Here is a 15569-nt window from a genome sequence, read left to right as displayed (position 1 = left end):
CCGAAAGGACGCAAAGAAACAATGTACCTCAAAGCTTCCCTTTGAGCTATTAATAGTTTGAGTAAGTACCGACCAAGTAGGTGTCGGTCACAATCTCGGTCCCTGCAGTTTGTAACCTGTAAAACAGGTCTCTGCGTTTCAGCTGCTAATTATACAATAAGAAAAATATGTGCATGTGCACCTACATAGGATGGAAGAAACTGGAACAGCACTGCTGGATTTGAAAAAGGCAGTCGATGTTTGGAGTTCGGTATTCGTGAAAACCGCAGCTTGCTCCAAGAAGCAAGTTCAGACTTGAAAGTTGTTGGAGGCTTCTTAGGATGTTCTTTAGGCGGTTAAATCCCGAAGTGGTAGAATCCAGATGTTTAGAACGTCACTAGTACTTCGTCCGCTTTTATTACTAGTAGGTGGAAATACAAGATTAATTTTTAAATGTTTATTCCCACATCCTTACGGCTGCCCTACTTTGAGGTTAGAAACATGCTGATTTTAGTGATTCTAGTAGATAAGAGTGCTGCAGAGTTAACAGATACACCAGTACAGATAGATAGATGTACATCATTAGGAAAAGTGGCTGAGTTAAGAAAATAAGGGTAGAACAGTAGGTATGAAATAGAGTGGAATGTTAGCTAGAAGTTGAAGGTCATATTGGGATTTAAAAAAAAAATCTTGAAAGGTATTTTACATCAGAATCTTGAGTTTGAGGCATGAAATATAAAAGCTTAATGATAAAAGATTGAGTTTGCCAGATATCTTGACTGAATTATTATTATTATTATTATTATTAAAATTATTTTTTAGCGACAGAGTCTCACTTGATTGCCTTCCATAGGGTGCAGTGGTGTCACAGCTCACAGCAACCTCCAGCTCCTGGGCTTAGGTGATTCTCTCGCCTCAGCCTCCAGAGTAGCTGGGACTGCAGGCGCTGGCCAGAACGCCCGGCTATTTTTGTTGTTGTTACAGTTTGGCCAGGGCGGGGTCTAATCCTCCGTATATGGGGCCAGTGCCCTATCCACTGAGCCACAGGTGCTGCCCAGACTGAATTATAAAATTTAACTGAAATTAAATGTATTCATGGTTTGAGTGCTTATTCTCTAAAATTCACTCCTATGGGTTTATTAAATACACACAAAAAAAGGAATAATTTGTATTTCAGTGAATATTTCTTTTAATTGCCATTTTCAAAATGTTCTCACTGTGGCTTGTACATTAAAAGTAAAAACTGGAAAAGTACTGGTGATAGGTGTTTAAAAATAGATATATTTTCATAAAGTTTTGCAGAAAATCCAAACTGTCCTGTGTTCTACTTTATTAGTTTTTGAAATATTCCAGTTTTAAACATTTCTAAGGTCAATTATAGTAAATGCCTATATATAAATACCAATATATAAATGTCAGTGTTATGGCAAACATCAATATCAATATGATGATATTTTAGCTTGTCAACTTCCACGATTTCCAGATTGGAAAATTAATATACTTCATACATGGTACGTGAGATATGTGACTGTGTTCAATTGTATCACCCCCCCCCCCAAAAAAAAACCCATCTTTTAACACATATAGTTCTTCTTTTCTTTTTCTTTTTTGTTTTTTGAGACAGAGTCTCAAGCTGTCACCCTGGATAGAGTGCTATGGCATCACAGCTCACAGCACCCTCAAACTCACTTAGGCTTAAGCAATTCTCTTGCCTCGGCCTCCCAAGTAGCTGGGACTACAGGCACTGGCCACAGTGCCTGGCTATTTTTTGGTTGCAACTTCATTTTTGCTTAGCAGATCTGGGTTTGAACTCACCACCCTAGATGTACATGGCTGGCACCCTGCTGACTGAGCCACAGGCGCCGCTCCATATATAGTTCTTATTGGATTAAAATGAAATGATAAGGGGCTGGGCGTGGTGGCTCACACCTGTAATCCCTGCACTCTGGGAGGCCAAGGCGAGTGGATTACCTGAACTCAGAAGTTCAAGACCAGCCTAAGTAAGAGCAAGATCCCTAGGCAGGTGCTTGTAGTCCCAGCTACTCAGGCGGCTGAGGCAGAAGGACCCCTTGCGCCCTAAAGTTTGAGGTTGCTGTGAGCTATGATGCCATGGCACTGTACTGAGGGTGACACAGTGAGACTCTGTCTCAAAAAACAGTGATAAAGACTAAGGTACATCCTGTGGTAAATCAGGTAGAGGTAAAGGGAAGACAGAAATTGCAATCTTAGTATTTTTAGCCTTTCTGTCAAGAGAGAGGATGAGGTTGTACTCACTGAATTTTAAAGATGCTTTATATTAGCAAAAATACTATATTTTATCAACTCAAAGCATGTTATTCAGACTCTTGTAATAGTTCTGTAGTAACAGATTAGCAGATTTTGGGACACTGTCTTCATCCACATTTTTTTGTCATTGTTGTCTTGGAGTATAGTGATGTGGTCATTGCTCACTACAAACTCAAACTTCTGGGCTTGAGTGATCCTTCTGCTTCAGCCTCCCAAGTAGCTAAGGCTATAGGCATGCATCAGCATGACCAGATAATTTTCAGAATTTTTTGTAGAGATGGAGCCTGGCTGTATGGCCCAGGATGGTCTTGAACTCCTGGCCACAAGGAATCCTCTCACCTCAGCCTCCCTAAGTGCTGGGATTACAGGTGCAAGCCACCCCACCCAGCTCGATCCATATTTTTGTTAAAGATTTAGGTGAACACAGATCTGTATTTAGCCAGCATTTGTTAGGTGCATGCTATGTACCAGGCATTATTCTAAGTGCTTTATGTTTTCTCAGATAACTATTTAATTTACTGATGATTTATCCATTCTAGATAATGTTATTATTATTCTTGGGGATTCATTGAGGGTACAAAGAACTAGGTTACACTGATTGCATTTGTTAGGTAAAGTCCCTCTTACAATTGTGTCCTGTCCCCAAGAGGTGTGTCACACCGCACGACCGCCCAACCCCCTCCTCAGTCCCTCTCCCTGTTCCCTCCTTCCTCCACCCTCCACTGTGTACTAGGTGATCAGTTGTCCTCATATCAGAATTGAGTGCACATTCTAGATAATATTTGACACAAAGTGTTCGAGCCCTTCACTTCATTGTACACTGCCTCCTACCCGCTTTGGCCTGGTCAGTAGTCAAGGACATGGCCCTCTCAACCATCCCCTCTCCATCATCCGTTTCTTACTCTTGTTGGTGCATTATCAGCATTAAAAACTGCTGTGTTTTCTCCTGTCTTAAAACAGGAACAGCAATGAACTGCTGACCTGTATTTGTATCCACGAGATACCCCCCTTTCTGCTTCTTTGTGCAACAGTGTTCCTCAGAAAAGTTGTTTATATTTGCGGGTTTTAATTCATTTTCTCCCATTCTTTCTTGAACTAACTTCCTCCTTCTAAGCTTCAGTCTTAAGTTTCAATCCCGGAAACTATATTTACTCCCTAGAGGATTTACTTTAGTTTCATGGCTTTAAAATGCTGTCAAGGATACCTTTTAGAGAGGCCTTTCCAGACCAGCCTGTGTAACGCAGCAACCCGCTCCCTTCACCTGCCCTCTTGTCTGCCCTAGAACTCTACCTTCTTCTTACCCTGCTATTTCTCTTTCTGCACAGCACCTGTCCTCATCTGAGCTAGTATGTATTTACTAGTCTTTGTTTCTTTTCTCTCTTTCCCCTCTAGCACATCAACTGCTTGAGACCGTTGACTTTATTGACTCCTAGGGAAGCGATTGGTATACACGGTAGGGTCTGCAGTGGCTAAATAAGTCTTTATCAAATGAATTATCATCTCCATTTTGAGAAGACAAAGCTGAGGCACAGATATAATGTGCTGAAGTTGTAAAGCCAATATCCCAGTACACACAGTCTGGCATATACTGTGTTCATGAAACAGACTAAAAGGATGGGCGATGTCTTAGAGTATGAAAGTTAATATTTAAATTGTATAAATTTTGCTGGACTCAAAATTTTTTTTTCAAGCATAGTTTGTAGAGAAGTAGAAAATAGCAGTATATTTTTGTAGGAATATGAGTTAACAGCACGATAGAACTACTCAAAAAGCTATTGTAATTCAGTTATGATAGTGATAGTAAACATGTAGCTCCTATTATATGTTGGCTGTTGTTCTAGGCACTTTACACAGATTACCCCATTTAAACATTAAGAATCCTGTGGCATAGATAGGATTATTATTCTGGTTTTACAGATCGTAGCAAACTGAGGCACAAGGGTTATAGTGTATGGTCCTCTTAATATCAGATAACTGGAGTTAGTCACAGAGAGTGACTTGAATGTGAAACGTTGAGAAACCAAGGTTTGGAGTGTGGACGAAAGAATTAGGGATTCTGACTTAAAAAGGGGATTTTGCTGCTCATGATAGCTATTCGGAAATTCAAGAGGTTGTTTGATGGAAGAGGTTTTTTTTTATGGTACAGAATTTGGTCCAGTAGGGCAAAGTTACAGTGAGCTAAGTATAAGGAAGACCTTCTTGGTGGTTTGAGGAATGGTTTTGGAAATGGTTTTGTATGGGATACCTTTTGAGTTTTCTGTTCTAGAAGGGTTTAAATCAAAATCAAGATTGAATGGCCATTTGTGAAGGAGGCTCTTGCGCACAGCACTGTTAAGGGACTACCAGGTCTCAGGGAGGTTTCCGTGTAACTTGTCTCACTGGGTCTCTGCCTATGCCCTCACCTCTTTCCTTTACTGTTGTTTTTAAGTGTGTATAATAAATTAGAATGTGAATTAAGAGGATGAGAGGTCTAATTCTACTACCAGTTGGTCTGGAGAGGCACTACACAAAATTTTAAAATCAGAAGATTTTACAATCCTATTAAAAATTGGAAATGAGACTAGGTTATTGTGGGTAATTGTATTAAGCAGTTGGGGTCAGATCATCAAAGTGTTTGTTTTTATAAGCCTAGGAAAAAGTCCTTTTAATATATATGAGAGGTTATCATAAATTTTGTTAACTTAGCAACAAAATTTAAAAGCTGTTTTTTTACTGAGATATAATTCATCATGACATTAACCATTTTGAAGTGTATGGCTCAGAGGTTTTTTTTACAAGGTTGTACTATCTAATTCCAGGACATTTTCATTATCACAAAGATACTTCCATTTGTAGTTATGACTTATTTTCCCCTCCTCTAGCCCCGGCAACCACTAAGCTTTCTGTTTCTTTAGGTAAGCTTATTCTAGATATTTCATAGACATGAAATCATATAAAATACATGGCTTTGTGTATCTGGCTTTTTCACTTAGCATGAATGTTTTCAAGGCCCATACCTGTTAGAGTGCTTTGCTCCTTTCTGTGGCTGGGTACTATTATATGGATAGGTTACATTTTGTTGTTTAGCAGTGTCCATTTTGGCTATTATGAATAAGGCGACCACTTGTGTACAGTTTTTTGTGTGAATGTTTTCAGTTGTCTTGGATATATACTAGGAGTAGAATTACTGGGTTACATAGTAACTGTTTAGCTTTTTTGAGGAATTGTCAAACTGATTTCCACAATGGCTGTACCATTTTACATTCCCACCTGTACGTGAAATTCTAATATATCTACCTCACTGACTTTTTTTTTTTCTTTCTTTTTTGGGGAGGTTATAGTCATCCTAGTGGGAAAAGCTCTCATTTTAAAAAGTATTAAATTTTGAGGTCTATAATTCCAGCACTTTGGGAGGCCAAGGCAGGAGGATCACTTGAGCCCAGGAGTTCAAGACCAGCCTGGACAATATAGTGAGACCCTGACTCTCAAACAAAATTAAAAAAATTAGTCGGGTGTGGTGACATGTACCAGTAGTCCCAGCTGCATGGGAGACTGAGGCAAGAGGAACCCTTGGGCACAGGAATTCATGGTTATAGTGAAGTATGATTGGGCCTCTGCACTCCAATTTGGGCAATGACCTTGTCTCTAAAAAATAATGATAATTTTAAAAAGTGGGCTGAAAGCTGGGCATGGAGGGTCATGCTTATAATCTTAGAATTCTGGGAGGCTGAGGTGGGTGGATCTCTTGAGCTCACAAGTTCAAGACCAGCCTGAGCAAGAGTGAGACCCTGTCTCTAAAAAAATAGCTGGACATTGTGGTGGGCACCTGTAGTCCCAGCTACTCAGGAGACTGAGGCAGAGGGATAGCTTAAACCCAGGAGTTTGAGGTTGCTGTGAGCTAGGTGGGTGCCATGTCACTCTAGCCTTGGGGAACAGAATGAGACTCTGTCTCAAAAAAAGGGGTGGGTGTGTTAAATTTTGCTGTGTTGCATTCTAAATGATCATGCACTGGTAAGTTAACTTGTTAGATAGATTGATTAGAGGAAGATGTAAATAAAGTCCAGTTTGTGTGCTGTGTTCACTTTCCATTGAAAAAATTTTCATTGAGATTATCTAGTATGGAATGATGATAAAATAGCTCTAATAATAGAATCACAACCAGAGAAAATATGAGTGGATGAAGGAAATCAGGGAAACTTTACGAAGAAGATATCATAGAGCTAATTGTACCCTTGAATATCATGTGATTGTCAGCTTATCTGGCAAAGTTACTAAAAAGAAACTTAGTTACACATCTGAATTTCGTACTTTTTCTCCCAAGAAGCAAAGCTCTTTTATAGCATTGTTAAAAAAAATTTTTTTTAGGTGAGGCTTCATATAGTGGCATGAGATAGTGTAGAGTTACCCTCACTAAAGCAGTGGTTGCGTGAGTATAATTTTTAATTATAAAATACTAGTGTGGGGGCTGGTATTTATTTCTACATTTGTTTACCGTGTTTTTCAGAATATATACATTGAAGTTTGGGACAAGATATTTATCCAACTTCTGGTAAGTCAATGACTATTTAAGAGGGTGAATTTATGAAATAATCGTCTGGCAGTATTTTCAATCACTTAAGATTTTAAGAGAAATTTTCATGACTAAGATACAATACTGATAATTTTTTATTGCATAATGTTAAAAGAACGCATAGCTTTTCTGTAAACCTTTTCTCCATAAAAGACTATATCCATAAACGTATGTTAACATTTTCTAGAGAATTGGGTTACTTTTATTGAATCAGATATTGATGTTTTCTTTTGTGTAAAACCGTTATTCAGTATGACCTAGTTTTAAGATTCAGGTTGTTGAACATGATCCATTTAAGATAGGAGTCAAATTAATAAGATCAATCAGAAATTTCATTCCTTATCAGCTGTATTTTCCTCTCTGAATATAGCTTCATTTTCCTTTCTCAATTATCTTGAATTATTTCAAAGGCTGAACAACACACTTCATGAGCGGACAGATGAAACCTTTAATTTTCCCTTTAAAATATGCAGTAAAGTTAACCATTAGCAATCTCTTCATTTTTGGTATTAAGAAATGACTATGTAGTATTTATGTAAACTAAAACATTTAACTTTGTAGCTGTGAAGAAATAATACTGGGTTATTTTTTCCTTCTAGTGTGAAAGTTAAAGACCTGCTATGACCATGAAGAAAGAAACTGAATTTGTCATTTTCGTCTAAAGAAAAATGATAGACAAAAATCAAACCTGTGGTGCAGGACAGGATTCTATGCCCTACGTGACTTGTCTGATTCACATATTTGAAGAATGGTTTGGTGTGGAACAGTTGGAGGACTATTTAAATTTTGCAAACTATCTCTTGTGGGTTTTTACACCACTAATACTTCTAATACTTCCTTACTTTACTATCTTTCTTCTCTACCTTACTATTATTTTCTTACACATTTATAAGAGAAAGAATGTATTAAGAGAAGCCTACTCTCATAATTTATGGGATGGTGCAAGGAAAACAGTGGCAACTCTGTGGGATGGACACGCAGCGGTTTGGCATGGTAAGCAAGGATACTTTGATCTCTCTGTTGCTATTCATGTGTCTGGCACCAAACTATATTATTATTCTATTTTATTGGTTGAGAAGATAGCTAAAACACGTAATAGAAATGATATTTACTGTTATCTACTTGTATCTATTTTGCATATGTATCTGTCTTTCTTAAAATGATTTTTTCCAAATATATTAGTTTCCATTAGACGAAGAACAACATAGCACTGTTGACTGTTCCTGTAAGTCGGAGTATGAAAACGTGTATTTAAAAGACCTAAAAGACTAAGAGATTAATTAAAAGCTGTTTAGAAAACAGTTTTAAAATGCCTTATTTTAGCATTGACTTTTGTTCTATTCAAAATAAGTTTGACTTTTACCTGAGATTTTTTTATATGAAATATTAAATAATAATGATATAACATTAAATGTAATTTGAATAATTTACCCATTTCGTGTTTAATTTATCCCAAAGTCATTGTGTCTTTCTGAATAAATGAGATGGCAATAAATTTATCTCCAAAATATTCATTCTTTTCTTTATTACTTGAGAAATTGTGATGTTGTTTCTTTAGTGATAGGTAGTTATTCTTTTGGCCATCATGAAAATTGCCCTTCAGTCACCTATTTCCAAGGGCTTAATGTTTTTCTGTACCATTTTTTACTTCATTATTTCACCAGTACCTTACTTGTTGGTCTCTTGTTTTTGGACTATCCCAACATACCAAAGATTCAATAAGCACGTAACAAAGATTGCTTTTCTGTATTCTGTTGTTGAACATCAAGTGGTTTCTCAGAAGGACATGGAAGGAAGCACAGACTTTGAAATAGACGCGTGGAGACACATTCATCACTGAGGTAAAAGGCTGCCATTGGCAGAGATCCCCAGTGACATACTTATTATTAGGCTAATGTGGTGTTTTAATACTACCCACATTTACATACCTACAAATCTATTTTGAGCACTTAACTGTGTCAGACATTGTCAAGTTATCAACTTAACTCCTTTAACAATCATAACATTGTAGATAAATTCTATGTGCTACTCCATTTTACCCATGAGGAAACTGAAGCACAGAGAGGTTGTTATTTGCCCAAGGCAGGGCCAGGGTACAACTCAAGCCATCTAGTACTTAAGTACTGTGTTCTGTGCTGCGTAAGTCTGTCCCAGTTTGGAGATTTGAGGCCAAAAGTCATGGTAGTCAGCAGATAAACAAACAGGACCCATATGCCTTTGATGTATTGAATTCTTTTTTTTTTTGAGACAGAGCCTCAAGCTGTCTCCCTGGGTAGAGTGCTGTGGCTTCATAGCTCACAGCAGCCTTCCACTCCTGGGCTCAAGTGATTCTCCTGCCTCTGCCTCCCAAGTAGCTGGGACTACAGGCACCCGCCACAACGCCCAGCTGTTTTTTGGTTGCAGCTGTCATTTTTGTTTGGTGGTCCTGGGCTGGATTTGAACCCACCAGCTCAGGTGTATGTGGCTGGCACTTTATCTGCTTGAACCACAGGCGCCGAGCCGATGTATTGAATTCTTAATGTTTACTCATTACTGCTAAAGCCTATGCCTATTAATGCAACTTTTATATCCTCTTGTTATACATGAGGCGGTATGACATTTCAGTGTTGCACACGTACATGTCTGCAGAGACCATATCTGTGTAGACTACTGTGGTACATTGTCTTTAAAAATTAACTGGTGTGGGCCAGGCGTGGTTTCTCACGCATGTAATCCTAGCACTCTGGGCAGCTGAGGTGGGTGGATTGCCTGAGCTCACAGGTTCGAGACCAAGCCTGTGCAAGAGCGAGACCTTGTCTCTAAAAATAGCCGGGCATTGTGGCGGGCACCTGTAGTTCCAGCTACTCAGGAGGCTGAGGCAAGAGAATTGCTTGAGCCCAAGAGTTTGAGGTTGCTGTGAGCTATGATGCTACAGCACTCTATCATGGGTGCAAAGTGAGACTCTGTCTCAAAATAAATAAATAAATAAATAGGCTCATATGGCTCAGGCAATAAAATATAGTCCCTAGTCTGTTTCACATATTTTATTGGGATAAATGATACTTTTTTGAAAATTGATTTTTCTTTGTCCTATTCTTTAGTGACATAAAGGCATTTTGTGCATATTTGGATTTTTGTATTGATGTCAAGTCAGTTTTAATGTTTTTAAAGAATTTTTGGAGGAATTTTTTTTTTAGAGATGGGGCCTTGTTATGTTGCCCAGGCTGGTGGCATGTTCCTGGGCACAAGTGATCTTCCTACTGTGGTCTCTCAAGCAGCTGAGACTTCAGGTATATATTCCTGTGTTCAGCAGGAGGAATTTTTTTTAATAATAAAAATGTTCAGCTCGGCACCTGTGGCTCAAATGGCTAGGATGCCAGCCACATACACCTGAGCTGGCGGGTTCGAATCCAGTCCGGGCCCGCCAAACAACAATGACGGCTGCAACCAAAAAATAGCCGGGCATTGTGGCAGGTGCTTGTGGTCCCAGCTATGTGGGAGGTGGAGGCAGGAGAATGGCTTGAGCCCAGGAGTTGGAGGTTACTGTGCGCTGTGATGCCAGAGCTCTCTACCCAGGGTGACAGCTTGAGACTCTGTGTCAAAAAAAAAAAAAAAATGTTCATTGTAAAAAGTATAGCAAATTTAGAAAAACGTGAGGAAAACAATCACCTAAAATTTATCATACAAATGAGTTCTGTTAAAATTATAGTGTATTTATCACTTTTATATACGTTTGTTAAAGTGGCATTTGTCATGTCTTCAGCCTTCATAAATATAACTTAATGACTAAGGAATTCTATTCATCTTATAAGTAATTTAATCACTATTATTGAATAGTAATTTGTTTATACTTTTTAAGCTATTTTATTTATTTTGATAATACTATTTTTTTTTTTTTTTCGTAGAGACAGAGTGTCACTTTATGGCCCTTGGTAGAGTGCAGTGGCATCACACAGCTCACAGCAACCTTCAACTCCTGGGCTTAAGCGATTCTCTTGCCTCAGCCTCCCGAGTAGCTGGGACTACAGGCGCCCGCCACAACACCCAGCTATTTTTTGGCTGCAGTTTGGCCGGGCTGGGTTTGAACCCGTCACCCTCCGTATATGGGGCCGGCGCCCTACCGACTGAGCCACAGGCGCCGCCCCTGATAATACTATTTTTAAGACACAGTCTGACTCTGTCACCCTGGGTAGAGTCATAACTCATAGCATCCTCAAAGTCTTGGGCTCAAGTAATCCTCTTGCCTCAGCCTCCTAAGTAGCTGGGATTACAGGCACCTGCCACAACACCTGGCCATTTTTTACAGACAAGGTCTCTCTCTTGCTCAGGCTGCTCTCAGACTCCAGAGCTTAAGCATCTGCTGGCCTCGGCCTCCCAGAGTGCTGGTATTACAGTCGTGAGCCACCGCGCCTGGCCCTTCCAAGACATATTTGTAATCATATTTCTATTATTTCTGGAAAACATGAATGACATTTTCAAAAGCTGGACTCATACGCATTTAAAGGTTTCCCCTGAAAATTAATATGAGGAAGATTCCTCAATAAGATATCTAGGTGTTTTTGAGAGAATTAAAAATTGTGCATTTTAGGTCAGGTGTGGTGGCTTATGCCTGTAATCCTAGCCCTCTGGGAGGTTGAGGTGGGTGGATTGCCTGAGCTCACAGGTTCGAGACCACCCTGAGCCACAGTGAGACCCAATCTCTAAAAATAGCTGGGTGTTGTGGCAGGCACCTGTATACCTGGGAGGCTGAGGCGAGTGAATCGCTTGAGCCCAAGAATTTGAGCTTGCTGTGAGATATGATGCCACAGCACTCTATTGAGGGCGACAAAGTGGGACTCCAGAAAAAAAAATTAGTGCATTTTAGCATAACTGTTAAAGTAATCAAAACTGTAACTTTCACTTCAAGGAAATAAGCATGTTTTATCTTTGGGACTTTTTTTTTTATTGTTAAATCATAGCTGTGTACATTAGTGCAAGCAAGGGGTACAATGTGCTGGTTTCATATACAGTCCGAAATATTCTCATCAAACTGTTCAATGTAGCCTTCATGGCATTTTTGTAGTTATTGTATGTAGACATTTGTATTCTGCATTTCGTAAGTTTCGCCTGTACCCATTCTCAGATGCACCGTAGGTGTGGCCCCACCCATTACCCTCCCTCCACCCTAACCTCCCCCCTCCCTTCCCCTTCCTTGGCCCTTTCCCCATATTCTTGTGCTATAGTTGGGTTATAGTCTTCATGTGAAAGCTATAAATTAGCTTCATAGTAGGGCTGAGTACATTGGATACTTTTTCTTCCAATCTTGAGATACTTTGCTAAGAATATGTTCCAGCTCCATCCATGTAAACATGAAAGAGGTAAAGTCTCCATCTTTCTTTAAGGCTGCATAATATTCCATGGTATACATGTACTACAATTTGCTAGTCCATTCATGGGTCGATGGGCACTTGGGCTTCTTCCATGATGTAGCAATTGTGAATTGGGCTGCAATAAACGTTCTGGTACAGATGTCTTAGTTATATTGTGATTTTTGGTCTTCTGGGTATAAACCTAGTAAAGGAATTATAGGATCGAATGGCAGGTCTATTTTTAGGTCTCTTAAGTATTCTCCAAACATCCTTCCAGAAGGAACGTATTAGTGTGCATTCCCACCAGCAGTGTAGAGGTGTGCCCTTTCCTCCACATCCACACCAACATCTCTGGTTTCGGGATTTTGTTATGTGGGCTACACTTACTGGGGTTAGGTGATATCTCCAAGCAGTTTTGATTTGCATTTCTCTGATGATTAAGGATGATGAGCTTTTTTTCATGTGTTTGTAGATCATGTGTCGTCTTCTTTAGAGAAGTTTCTCTTCAAGTCCCTTGCCCACCCTGAGATGGGATCACTTGTTCTTTTCTTGCTAATACGTTTTGAGTTCTCTGTGGATTCTGGTTATTAAACCTTTATTGGAGGTATGACCTGCAAACATTTTCTCCCATTCTGAGGGGTGTCTGCTTGCTTTACTTACTATGTTCTTGGGTGTGCAGAAGCTTTTTAGTTTGATCAGGTCCCAGTAGTGTATTTTTGATACTGCTTCAATTGTCTGGGGAGTCCTCCTCATAAAATATTCACCCAGGCTGATTCCTTCAAGAGTTTTCCCTGTACTTTCTTCAAGTATTTTTATAGTTTCATGTCTTAAGTTTAAATCTTTTATCCAGCAAGAGTCTATCTAAGTTAATGGTGAAAGGTGTGGGTCCAGTTTCAGTCTTTTACAGATCGCCAGCCAGTTCACCCAGCACCATTTGTTAAATAGGGACTCTTTTCCCCAGTGGATGTTTTTAATTGGCTTGTCAAAGATCACATAACGTTAAGTAGCTGGAATCATCTCTTGGTTCTCTATTCTGTTCCAGACATCTACCTCTCTGTTTTTGTGCCAGTACCATGCTGTTTTGATCAATATTGATTTATAGTACAGTCTCAGGTCTGGTAACGTGATTCCTCCTGCTTTGTTTTTATTTCCGAGTAATGTCTTAGCTATTTGAGGTTTTTTTTTGATTCCATATAAAATGAAGTATTATTTTTTTGAGATCTTTAAAATACGACAATGGAGCTTTAATAGGAATTGCATTAAAATTATATATTGCTTTGGGTAGTATAGACATTTTAACAATGTTGATTCTTCCCAGTCATGAGCATGGTATGTTTTTTCCATTTGTTAACATCTTCAGCTATTACTTTTCTTAAAGTTTCATGGTTCTCTTTGTAGAGATCTTTCATGTCCTTTGTTAGGTATACTCCCAAATATTTCATCTTCTTTGGCACTACTGTGAAAGGAATAGAGTCCTTGACTGTTTTTTCGGCTTGGTTATTGTTGGTGTATATAAAGGCTACAGATTTATGGGTGTTGATTTTGTAGCCTGAGACATTGCTATATTCCTTGATCACTTCTAAAAGTTTTGTAGTAGAATCCCTTGTGTTTTCCAGATACATGATCATATCATCTGCAAAGAGATGATCTCTTCTGACCCTATGTGGATACCCTTGATCACCTTTTCTTCCCTAATTGCAATGGCTAAAACTTCCATTACAATGTTAAAGAGCAATGGAGACAATGGGCAACCTTGCCTGGTTCCTGATCTAAGTGGAAATGATTTCAATTTAACTCCATTCAGTACGATTTTGGCTGTGGGTTTGCTGTAGATGGCCTCTATTAGTTTAAGAAATGTCCCTTGTATACCAATTTTCTTAAGTATTCTGATTGTGAAGGGATGCTGGATATTATCAAAAGCTTTTTCTGCATCAATTGAGAGAATCATATGCTCTTTATTTTTTAGTTTGTTTATGTGCTGCTGAATTACATTCATAGATTTACATATATTGAGCCAGCCTTGAGATCCTGGGATAAATCCCACTTGGTCATGGTGTATAATTCTTTTGATGTGTTGTTGGATTCTGTTTGTTAGGATCTTATTGAGTATTTTTGCATCAATATTCATTAGTGATATTGGTCTATAATTTTCTTTTCTTGTTGGGTCTTTCCCTGGTTTGGGGATCAGGGTGATGTTTGCTTCATAGAATGTGTTGGGTAATATTCCTTCTTTTTCTATATTTTGGAAGAGGTATAGTAATATAGATACTAGTTCTTCTTTAAAGGTTTGGTAGAATTCTGACGTGAAGCCATCTGGTCCTGGGCTTTTCTTTTTAGGGAGATTTTGTATAGTTGATGCTATTTCAGAACTTGATATAGGCTTGTTCAACATTTCCACTTCATTCTGGCTAAGTCTTGGTAGGTGGCATACTTCCAGGTATTGGTTGATTTCTTTGAGATTTTCATATTTCTGAGAGTAGAGTTTCTTGTAGTATTCGTTAAGAATTTTTTGAATTTCTGAGGCGTCTGTTGTTATTTCATCATTACCATTTTTGGTTGATGAAATTAAGAATTTTACTCTTTCTTTCCTGGTTAGGTTGGCTAAAGGTTTATCTATTTTATTGATCTTTTCAAAAAAACCAACTTATGGATTTATTGATCTGTTGTATAATTCTTTTGTTTTCAATTTCGTTTAATCCTGCTCTGATTTTGGTTATTTCTTTTCTTCTGCTGGGTTTGGGGTTGGAGTGTTCTTCCTTCTCCAGTTGCTTGAGATGTCTCATTCAGTTATTAACTTCCTCTCTTTCCATTTTCTTGAGGAAGGATGGTAGTGCTATAAATTTCCCTCTTAGGACTGCCTTTGCAGTATCCCAGAGGTTCTAATAATTCATGTTTTCATTGTTGTTTTATTCCAAAAATTTGGTGATTTCCTTCTTAATCTCATCTATAACCCATGTATCCTTCAGCATAAGGTTGTTTAGCTTCCATGTTTTTGTATGGGTATGCAGGTTCCTGTTATTATTGAGTTCAACTTTTATTCCATGGTGGTCTGAGAAGATGCAAGGAATAATTTCTATTTTTTTAAATTTGCTGAGGTTAGATTTGTGGCCTAGGATGTGGTTGATTTTGGAGTATGTTCCATGGGCTGATGAGAAGAATGTGTATTCAATTTTGTTGGGAAGAAATGTTCTGTAGATGTCTGTTAAGTCCAGATGTTGAATGGTTAAGTTTAAATCTAAAATTTCTTTGCTTAGCTTCTTTTTGGAGGATCTATCCAGCACTGCTAAAGGGGTGTTAAAATTTCCAACTACTATGGAACTGGAGGAAATCAAGTTCCTCATGTCTGTTAGAGTATCTCTTATAAATTGAGGTGCATTCTGGTGGGGTGCATAAATATTAATAATTGAAACCTCATCGTATTGAATATT

General features: G+C 38.5%; 1 protein-coding gene across 1 annotated transcript in view; it reads left to right on the top strand.

The window, feature by feature from the left end:
• TMEM68 (transmembrane protein 68) overlaps window positions 1–15569 on the top strand; it is a 54957-nt gene that overhangs the window by 742 nt on the left and 38646 nt on the right. The window contains exons 2-3 of the mRNA XM_053558421.1: window positions 6749–6793; window positions 7414–7807. Of these exons, the coding sequence (XP_053414396.1) occupies window positions 7483–7807 (325 nt within the window). The 5' untranslated portion in view covers window positions 6749–6793; window positions 7414–7482. The remainder of the gene's footprint in view (window positions 1–6748; window positions 6794–7413; window positions 7808–15569) is intronic.

The sequence above is a fragment of the Nycticebus coucang genome, chromosome 13 (genome assembly GCF_027406575.1).
Source record: "Nycticebus coucang isolate mNycCou1 chromosome 13, mNycCou1.pri, whole genome shotgun sequence".
Classification (NCBI taxonomy): Eukaryota; Metazoa; Chordata; class Mammalia; order Primates; family Lorisidae; genus Nycticebus; species Nycticebus coucang.
The sequence above is the reverse complement of the archived record's forward strand: the minus strand, read 5'-3'. Positions and strand labels throughout refer to the sequence as shown.